Raw genomic sequence first — 10,381 nt, 5'->3', positions numbered from 1 at the left:
TCGGTGAACCCCGATTCCCATAACCTTTCCCATCGACTATCTTTTCTTGAACATTGCTTGCTTTGATTTTACTTTCTTCTTCTAATTTTCTGCAATCTTGAAAACCACCTAAAACAATTCACCAATTTTATTTCTTTCGTTTTCCTAGTTTTAATCGACTCCTAGCTTAATCGCTTAAGTCCTTGTGTTCGACCCTGGTACTACGACATCCGTATACTTGCGGATTAGTTGTGTGTCGGGTATAAATTTAAAGCTCGTCACGCAAGTGATCAATAATCGTTTTGCTATACATATGGCAACGAATATGCCAATTTGGTATTTCACGAGTGTACTAAACACATCGAGATTGATTGTCATCTCGTTCGTGACAAGTTGAAATTTGGTTTCCTGATCCTAATGCACGTCTATGTCTCCAATCAACTTGCAGACATTTTTACTAAAGTTTTGCAACCTGAGTTATTTTATGGCTTGCTTTCTCGGCTCAATGTTTCAAGTCTGTTTCTACCGGTTCAGACTTGAGGAGGGGTGTTACAGATTATATTACTGAGCTGAATTTTGCGAGGGAATGGAACTATTTTGGAGGGTTGTTACATGGTTTCTACTTTTCGTTTTTCTGTTGCAACCCTCACCATTCTTTTGTGTATACAACAGCATGTACAGTCATTTTTGTAAAATATACAAAAATTCAAAATTCCTTTTGCTCTCTCTCTTTCTCTCCCGTCTCGAAATCCTTTTTCCCTAAAATTCATAGACTTTATTAATTAGACGAAATTGTAATTTAAAAAAAAATTGGGAAATCATCTGAACCAATGGTAGACCAATTTGTAGGAATTGGTGGAAGGGGAAAAGAGGGAGAGGCCATCGTGTTGGAAGGACCAAAGGCAGCTGAGATGTTTGCAAGAGCGGGCGAATGCGTCGTTGTTCCAAAAGATGGAGCCCACGGCGTTGTGCTGCGCCTCTTTCCCCCACGTGAAATGGCACTCCGTTCCTTTCCTCGCCGTCTCCCTCGTCGTCCAGAGCACGTACTCTTCTCCCCTCCCCACCAGCCTCGTCCTCCTCATCTTCCCGTCCCACGACTCGCATCGGACCTAATTTCTCATAAATTCACATGGCCGCTTCTCAATTTATAAGGCAGATTTTATAACATAGGTGGATCTCATTAAAAAAAAAAATATCCTCGACTTGTCAAAATATTTCATATGAAACCTCGAACTGTCTAAATTTGGTAAAAAATACTTCACAAAAATCGAAAACTTTGTCAATTTCTTTCTTGTAAAACATTTGGTAAAAAATACTTCACAAAAATGCTGTGACTGAATCATCACATCAGTATTACATCAACTTTTTTTAAAATTTTGAAACAATTTTGTCCCTTTTTAATAATCAGTTACTAGTTTTAATTGAAAATTTTTAATCGAATTCAGTTATTATTGTGAACTTTTTTGTTCAAATTCAGATATTATTATGAAACTTTTTATTAAAGTTTAGAAACAATCATGTTGAACTAAATTCTATACCAAATATATAAATCACTCAAAAATAACACTTTTAATTGGTAATTAATATTAAAATATTATATAACCAAACATAAGATATTCAAACATAAATATAATTATATAAAAAATTAAATTTTATAATCATCTCATCATTCTTTTTAATAACGACGGTTAAATAATAATAATAATGAATAAATTATAAAATTTGAATCTCTTGTGATTGGTTATGTAATATTTTACCTTTATATTATTGATCATCGTAAATTCGTAATAACTCGAATAGATAATGTAGTTTTCTATTCAATATAGTTATTGACTCTACAAATAACATAACTTCTAATATAATAAAAAAAAAACTCAAGATAAATGCAAATAAACTTTACATAGTTGTTGTTAGAGAGAAATACAATAGAGATCCGTATATATCTCTAACAGTTATCAATTTAATATACCTGGAGAATGTCGCCGTCGATGTTGGATAAATTGTTCTTGATATGGATCCAATACTTAGTATTTGGTTCTTTTTTGGCACATGAATATCGGTTATTATTTCCCAATACGAATAATAAGCCGACAACCAATGGCAAGATGGTGCGGTTCTTGAAAGGGAGCATAATTTTTTTTTTTTTTTTTTTTTTGTAATGCTTTGATTGGAATAAGATTATGTGATGTTTATTTCTCCCTTCCTTGGCCTTATATAGAAGGCGAAGGCGAAGGCGAGAGCCGTTTGTTCCGAGGGTTAATTTTAATTCACGTCCTTTTTAATTAAATAAATTAAAAAAAACAACACAATTTTATTGGATCATTTGCCGTTGGCGGAAGATTGTACGAAATTCTGTATTCATGACTCATGAGGATGATTTATTTCATATTTGACAAAGTAAAAATATTCATGCATTCCACATGACGATGTGCTTTTTCTTTAAAAAAAATGAATAATATTAAAAAAAAAACGAAGTACATGAGCTTAAGAGATAGGCTTATTGAACAACTGAAAGCCCATATTTATCGAAGATCCTTAGCCCAATACCTTAAATTTTTACATTAAAGGCGTTGTGGAGACTTGTCATATTAGGGACTATACTTGGAAACTTTGGGACAGAATCACACTCGGTAGTGTCGGGGACAGACTAAAGCCTATGTCCTAAGCAAACACACACACACAACTGTGATTGCCAATGGCGAATGGCAAGTAACAATGTACAGAATAGCATTTACTTATCTCACCAGGAAAAAAAAAGAAAAGAAAACATCAGAGCTCTCTAAATCTACACCGAGCTGAATAAGAAGAAGAAGAATCAAAGATGGATAATGTAGAAGAAAATTAACTCAAAAACTTAATGATACAACCAGACTGTGATTCCTCACTAATGACCAGCCAAGCTTTAGATCAAAAAGAAGAAGAAGAAGAAGAAGACGATATATAGGGTTACAGAAAGGCGGTAGCATACCTCATAACAACAAGAGGGTCATGCCACTGCCAGGAATTCTTGTCTTTGTATGTTATTGTCCTAAGTTCTTTGTTCAGAGGTTTTTCTTCTCTGTCAAACCTGTGGAGCTTTATGAAGATGAGTGTTTGAAGGGTTTTGAACCGAAGTTGCAGTCAGTCGGGGCAGTGGTGGTTTGGTTGTAGATTGGGTACTTGGTCGGGAAACTCCATTCATGGTCGGTCCCTGATTAAACCCGGCTTCGGTTTCCAAAGCTGCAGCCATTCCTCTATGTGTTCTTGCGAAAGACGAACAATTTGATTCTGCAACACCCAAACTAGGCTTTAGATGGGAAACATAATATTTCGGGCAGGGCAGATTCAGCAATAGTTAAGAGATACATACCCTTTAATTCACCGTAGGAGATGAGTCGATGAAGGCAGTCCCAGAACTTGGTCAATACTATTCTCTCCCGCTCTGCATAGATTTCTGATAGGCCTTTCCCGTTAGGTAGCTGTGAGGTTTTCTCAGAATCGGCATCCACTGAAGCATTAGATGAAGCTGCCAGTATGAACATAGTGTCCTCTTCATCGCACATCAATTCCAAAGTTGTGGGAGACAGAGGCCTTCCGTCTTCTGAGTTTGAATCTTCTCCACAAGGTTTACCATCACCAGTTTCAACTTTCTCGGCCTTGACACCTTGCCCTTGATCCTGTGCAGAAGAGGCCAAGAAAGTTTCTTTCTGAACTTCCATCCTTTTCTCTGTTTCAATTCTCTCGTCTGAGAAAACAAAATTTTGAAGGAAAAGATCAAAGATTTTGAGAATTTTAAGACTGAGGTTTAGCTCTCGATGCTACACATAAACCTCTCAATATATACACTATACAATCATCAAACTTTTCACCTGCTAATGTCTTTGCAGCTTCTCCAGCTACAGCAACCAAAACAGAGCAAAGTGCTTTCACATCTTGTGGTTGAATGATATCTGCCAAGAGAGACCTGAAAAAAACAACCATTAGATTAGGTTCTGCAACTCCTGGGTCAGCTATAACTTTGTAACCACTAGAAAATTCACCTATATAAAAATTTGGATGGACCTAATGACACATTGCCAGAAGCACGAGAAACGGGTACTTGAGGAGATCTACTCGACATTGGTCCAGTGGATATTCCACTATTTGCCTGAGAGCAACAAATGTGCAACCGACGTAAAGAAAATAAGATCTCATTTCACTAACCATGTCCGAGAAAAAAAAGATCTTTTCAGCACCATGAACGGGGAAATGAAATGTAATATGAACAATAACAATTCCAACCAAGCGTTCAGTTGCATTGAAGGAATGCCCAAATTCTCTCTCTTCAAACAGCATTCACATAGAAGATTACCTGATGAAAATGGCTGAGCCTATGAACAGATGGATCCTCGGTTGCTTGGCTGAAGATGATTTCCTGAGATTTCTTCCTTTTAGGCGCTGGAGAGGAAGCAAAGCCACAGGAACCAACAGCTCCAGTAATGGCAGCTTTTGCTTCCTGTTGGAGATAACCCATGTTGTTGGCATGTTCACCGCCATGAAACAGAGCCTGTCTCTCTTCACTCCCTTCATAGTTTTTGCAATCCAAGCATTTGCAGTTCTCAGAACAGAGAATATTTGCCTGAAAGCATTCACAATACTTCTTCAGGCAACCCGATTTCTTGCAGTGGCATCCTTTGTTGTGCTTCCCTAACACGAGAACTTCACCAACCTCCTCCTGTAATAAAGAAGTTGAAACGCAGTTGAACGAAAAGCCAGATGGACAATTTAAGCATCTTACCATGACTAAAAAGCTTAAAGAACTTTCTAGCAAACTTTTTGGTTAAATTTATACGGTTTGAATTTAACCAGTTAAGGAAGGAAGAAGAAAGAAAAGTGATCCAAGTTTCCCTATGATAGAGCATCAAGGAAACTATTCCGCCCGTTGAAATAGTAAAATACCCGGGAGAGTTAGAGCATAGCCTAAATTATAACCTATTTTCACACTCTAGAACTAGATATTACCTCCCTTTATGAGGAAGACAATTAAAATTGATAAACATCTCTTCCTTGAACCACATACCCTACTGTCACATGCACCATGAGGACTGCTAGCAATTTTAGGTCTGAATGCATTAGGATTCCGATCCAGAGTTGCATCCACAGCTTCTCGTCTAGCAGCTTCGTTTTCAACGTTGTTGAAGCAATTTGTACAGTTGCATCCATCACAGTATGTGCCGGATGCAAAGCATTCACAATACCTGATCAAGACATATGCTTAAGATTTTTAGTGTTTGCAGACAGGATGGATCCCAAACCAAATGTCATGAAACAAAAGAAACATGAAGCATAAAGCAAAGATCCACGATGGTTAACAAAGAGATCACTTACTAATGTTTGATCTGCGTCTCATACTGATAACTATATTGCACAATTAGCTAAATTCTATCCAAATACACAAGGCCCAGAAACCAGATTTGAGGATTTTTTTCACAGCAGGGCCACAGAAAAGAAAAACATAAAAAAGCAATGCAGTTGACAAACTCCAGCCTAAATAATCCAAGACCCGAGCATGTACGAACAAACATGCTCGAAAACTCACCGATAAATCATCTGCGCCCAAATGTTAAGGCATGTCAAAGATCAATCATTTGCTCGACAGCTCGAGACAAGAAAAGCAGACTTACAACTTCAAGCACCGTGAGTGTTTGCAGTTACACTGTTTTTTCTTCTGAGGAGTTCCATCTCTTGCATCCACAGAAGGTCTTGCTCTCGATTTGGGAGATTCCAGCTTTCTGGGAAAAAGGGGACACAAATGAAAAAGATAGGATCATCCAATCAATACAACAAAAAATCTGAAAGATTAAGACTTTGCCAAGAATAACAGTGATAAAGTAGGCATCTGATCAAACTTAAGTTCAACATTTGACGGAAGCCTTTAACTACTTCAACAATAGAATTTGTCATTGAACCCATTAAGTAAATCTGAGATAACAAAGCCTAATCACACCGAATCTGCATAAGAACTGGAACTGCTCTAGTGAAGAAAGCAAATCTTCCCGTTCATTGAAAGAAGAGGAACACTAACTAATTCAGCGCAGTGGCCATACTGACACCAACATGTCCGAACCAGAGAAGTGAAGAAAAACAATACAGATACAGTGATCAAAGCATAAACGTACATTCTACAAAGAACTCATACCAATCTACACATATTTTCAACTCCTTCTTATCAAAGCAAATGGCTTTCCAAATTGAACTAACAGAAGAAGCAAAAGGCGTATTGAAAATGTAGAGATTAAACAAGCAAAACCAGTAAAAGTTATATACGACTTACGAAAGCCTGGCTGAGGAATGAAGGACCTGCGATTGCGACGACGGCGTCAGCGGCACCACTGGCATCGTCGGCCGCACTTGCCCGATTCCGGGTGCCTTACTTGTCTTCACCGCCGTCGCAGTTACGGCGGCGGGAGCCGAGGCTTTGCAATGAGAATTTTCCGGCAGAACCGCGTCGGCGCCACCAGTGAAGTCGAGCTGCCTCGCCGGATTCTTCACCGGGAAATCAGACGCTTCTGGTTGCTCCTTTTTTGGCGGGAATTCGCCTCCATCACCGCCCTCACCCATTCGAATTCCCTGTATTCCAATATTTCCTTTTTTTCCTTTTGAAATTCACTGTTTTACTATCGCCGAAAAATCCGGCCGCGCAAAAGCCCAAAAATTCTACAAATCAATTCGAGAAACACAAAAACGTCAGATCTGAAGCCAGACCAAATCCGCGCGAAATGCGAGAAACGCGAGCCAATCGAAGGAAAATTTGAAAAAGGAATTCTGATCAGCATATACGATGAGGAAAAGGACAAGCTTAGAGAGAGAGAGATAAATTAGGGTTCCAATGAGTTTAGCTCAGAAGAAGAAGAGAAATATTTGGTGAAACAGCGTAAACAAAAAAGCTGAGGGCTTTCGGTTTTGTTTGTTCTTCTTCGGAGCATCTCTCCCTCTCTCCTAACATGTTTTGAAATTTCAATTCCTAATTAATTTGGACGGTAAGATTTGCGAGGCAATCCCATCGCACGGCTCATATTGAAAACACTGATCCAACGATGCCAATTCATAGTAGAAGATTTAATACTATCGGATTATCCACCGGCCGATCGACAGAATATAATATCTCCGGGAAAAAAGAGGCAGAGCTCAACCAATTACAGCTCTACACGTGGATACACCATCCTACCCAACCAAAACTGGAAACATCTTTTACGATTGTGTCCGAAAATTTTTTATAAGCTCAACAAAATTTGCAACATCAAATAGAAGGAGAGAGATACAAGCAGCACCACCACACTAGGAGGAAAGTTTTCCGACAGTTTAACCAAATTCAAGACAATGTTTTCCCCAAATCCGTTAGTAACCATTGCCCAACCGGCCTCTTGAACTGCCGCCGCGCTCGCCTTGTCCTCTTTCCAAGTAACTGTCACGGCGGTAGTTCCTCAGCGGCGGCGGAGGTGGTGGGCCACCCCTCATCGGGGACCTGCTCCTGTCTCGAACATCGTGTCCGGGTGGCCGCTGCCTCTCGTAGTGAGGTTTCCGTAGCGGGTCTCTTCCACAATCCAACACCGGTCTTCTCCTCGGGTAATCATCTTCCAGGTAATGCAGTTGCTCCCGCTCTCGGTCTCGGTCTCTCCAAGCGGGAGGATCATGCCTCGGGGGCGGGAGCAGGTCTCGAGAGGTGGAATCCCGGGGCCAGGCATGAGGGGGAGACCTGTAGCCGTTAAGGCCACGTCCTGGAGAGAGATCGATGGGAGGGCCTGGGAAGTGTCGGGGAGGAGAGAGAGAATAATCCCGACGAGGTCGTGGAGGAGGACTAGCTACAGGTGCATACCTATGCCTCTTGCAGTTGTTGCAGCTCTCCCGTCTCGCAAAGTTCAAGTTTCTGCAGCTGTAGCCATAACACAAATCTCGCAAATTAAAAATATGGTCCTGGATACATTAGTCATGACCCCATACTATACAAAAATGTTTCAAATTTTATATATAGATTGAGGGAGGAGGAGAAGCTTAATCACCAAAACACAGTATGTCAATCAATGATTCATGTAAAAGCCCGAGATCCTCAAATAATCTGATAGGATAATTTAGAACAGAACAGAACCAGGTATGAACTTACAGTGGATCTGGACAGAACCAATCTCCTTCTCTTGGTCGCACATTTGGGTTATTGTTTCGTTGAATGCCATCACCTCTTATAGGTCCGCGCCCAAGTCCAGGCCCATCCAGACCTCTGCCATTAGATCGAGCACCAGCTCCACCTCTAATACCAGATGGTGAATGATCTCTGTATCTCCCAGAGGTTTCCCTTCTGTTGCCGAACTCATGACCACGAGGAGCGCCACTGGAATGGTCAATATCGGAGCCATATCCGTGATCTCTATCCGCACGGCGGGCAGGAGAACGAGAACCTGCCCGAGTTCTATGTCCTGGACGAAAAGAGCCAAGCAGGAAATCTCATGGTAAGCAAAATCTCAGTAGAAAAATGCAAACAAATTATCAAGCCAGCAGATATCTGACCAGTTACCAGTCAAACAAAGTTTGGTGAGGACGGCTACAAACTTGCAGGCCCTCTTCACTAATAGAATGCAAGAGAATATATTAGCAGGGAACAAAAGTTCAAAGTATTAAGTGCTCCTTTCTCTTCAGATCCATCCATTAACAAAACACCCGAAATTACAACTCTGTAGGTCCCATCCTCACCCATATATGGTGCCCCGATAGTACCCAGATCCAAAGCACTGATGTATACCATAGTAACTGAACCCAAGTTCTTTAATCTATCATAACTGACCAAGGACTGTAGATATGTATCGCTAGCAATGAAACATTTGCTGAAATCCACAAGCTGTCACCAGATTTTACAGCCTGTAATCTAACACCAACTACCCACAGCGACCAGTAACAAAAATCCATTAGGGTTGTTTTACGAAGATCCTCAACACCATTAGCTTAAGCACCCCTCATGAGAAGCACAAGACCCAGTAAATCCTCTCAGGGAAATGAACCACCAGAAGTTGAATTTGTTTCTTGACATATTTCAGAAACAGATCAAACGTGTCTAAACTCAAGATGAGCTCCTATGCTTCCCCAAGGATAGACCTAGCAATTATGTTGATGAAGCAAAAGGCCCAAAACCAAACCAATAGTTGACCCGTACCAACTGGTCCTCAGGAATCCCTCGGGTGATTCAAAACGAAAAGAGCTGGAAAGTGAGAAGTCGGAGAAAACACATATCCAATGAATTATCCTACTGGATGTATCTGCACAACTGTTAAAGCCAGATTGGAAGCCTAAACCACTTAGAAAAGTAATATGATAGACCTCTTAACTAACTGCCGAGTCATTCAGCTTCCTCGTCTCTCCAGATGTTCTTAAAAGAATACTTGAAAACCAGGTTAAATTTGTCGGTTGGAAAAAAGAGTAGAAACTAACCCAATACAACAGACCAGTGGTAACCAAGACAGTTAGTTGCAATTGGTTGGACAAGCAAAACCGCTTCCACAATAGATAAGCAGATGCAAGAAAAGAGTTTCCAATTTCAACCGGACCTTGTGTGGATTCTTCCCACATGCAAGTATGACCCAGCAGCATTGAGCATTCAATCGTCACAGTTGACAACTAGAGCCTTTCTTTGACAAAAGCCTGAGCCCACAGTACGATATCCCTTATCGTACCCCACACTCTCAACACAGATTATGTGACTGTCACCAAACTCTTAACCATTCATATGCTGTCCATAGCAGATGAGATACAAATACCGGTTACGAAGAACAGCATCCCATGATTTCAGATCAAGGATATCCATCATTGGCATGGCCCAACCCAATCACATTTACATAACAATATAGAAAGACCCCAAAACAGATATCTGACCCAGACACCATTCAGACTAACAAGCCTTCCTCAATACCCAAGTTTTTGCAGGCAAGAGCAGCTGTAAACACACAAAACGAATGTTCATTCGCAAGTCACACTCCATTAAGGCATCATATTATAGAGGTAGCTCACATCATTCTGCGATCACTGCATAAGAAATTTACTGATGCCGTAGGAACAAAATATGTTCACGATCAAACAAGCACGAAATCATGGTTATAAAATTGGAAGCAGAAGTAAGAACCAAATCCAGGAATCTCCAAATAAAGGCTATACCAACGAAGTTGCAACTCTAACTAATTCAGAATCAGAACGCCTAAATCTCAGATTCGGCAACGAAGAAAAAAGAGAAGACAATAAAATCAACGAACAAACTGGGACGGAGAGACTAACCGAGATCACCCTTGTACCGATCCGAGCGAGAATGTGGAGACGAATCGCGATGGACCTCACCGGGTTCGTGGTCGCCACCGCCAGCGAGTCGGCCGCCTTCTCGGCGACCGCCGTCTCCTCCGTCGCCGAC

General features: G+C 40.6%; 2 protein-coding genes across 3 annotated transcripts in view; both read right to left on the bottom strand.

Annotated features, from left to right (window-relative positions):
• Positions 1 to 2,787: 2,787 nt before the first annotated feature.
• LOC104820052 (protein tesmin/TSO1-like CXC 5) lies at positions 2,788 to 7,109 on the bottom strand. 2 transcript variants are annotated; one of them, XM_010550402.1, is made up of 8 exons: positions 6,272 to 7,109; positions 5,622 to 5,729; positions 5,018 to 5,195; positions 4,310 to 4,672; positions 3,999 to 4,105; positions 3,828 to 3,922; positions 3,329 to 3,703; positions 2,788 to 3,246 (listed from the first exon to the last, which is right to left on the bottom strand). In XM_010550402.1, exons 1-8 carry the CDS (start codon positions 6,556 to 6,558, stop codon positions 3,041 to 3,043), a joined length of 1,719 nt encoding a protein of 572 aa, XP_010548704.1. In that variant the 5' UTR covers positions 6,559 to 7,109; the 3' UTR covers positions 2,788 to 3,040. The 2 variants fall into 2 exon arrangements, with proteins under 2 accessions (XP_010548704.1, XP_010548705.1); XM_010550403.2 differs by lacking the exons at positions 5,622 to 5,729; positions 6,272 to 7,109 and adding an exon at positions 5,537 to 5,594.
• An 84-nt stretch (positions 7,110 to 7,193) lies between these two features.
• The window catches only part of LOC104820053, a 3,595-nt gene continuing 407 nt past the window's right edge, over positions 7,194 to 10,381 (bottom strand). Inside the window, exons 2-4 of the mRNA XM_010550404.1 lie at positions 10,252 to 10,365; positions 8,099 to 8,408; positions 7,194 to 7,870 (exon numbers count right to left, since the gene is read on the bottom strand). Of these exons, the coding sequence (XP_010548706.1) occupies positions 7,336 to 7,870; positions 8,099 to 8,408; positions 10,252 to 10,365 (959 nt within the window). The 3' untranslated portion in view covers positions 7,194 to 7,335. The remainder of the gene's footprint in view (positions 7,871 to 8,098; positions 8,409 to 10,251; positions 10,366 to 10,381) is intronic.

Source organism: Tarenaya hassleriana, unplaced genomic scaffold (genome assembly GCF_000463585.1).
Source record: "Tarenaya hassleriana unplaced genomic scaffold, ASM46358v1 Cleome3, whole genome shotgun sequence".
NCBI classification, from domain to species: domain Eukaryota; kingdom Viridiplantae; phylum Streptophyta; class Magnoliopsida; order Brassicales; family Cleomaceae; genus Tarenaya; species Tarenaya hassleriana.
The sequence above is the reverse complement of the archived record's forward strand: the minus strand, read 5'-3'. Positions and strand labels throughout refer to the sequence as shown.

What these genes read in the sequence shown, in the direction of transcription:
- LOC104820052 (XM_010550402.1), bottom strand. Translation starts at nt 6,558, where the DNA reads ATGGGTGAGGGCGGTGATGGAGGCGAATTCCCGCCAAAAAAGGAGCAA. An exon ending in CCATCCAAATTTTTATATAG is followed by an intron (nt 3,923 to 3,998) that starts GTGAATTTTCTA and finishes TGTTTTTTTCAG; the next exon opens with GTCTCTCTTGGCAGATATCA. An exon ending in CTCCTACGGTGAATTAAAGG is followed by an intron (nt 3,247 to 3,328) that starts GTATGTATCTCT and finishes TGGGTGTTGCAG; the next exon opens with AATCAAATTGTTCGTCTTTC.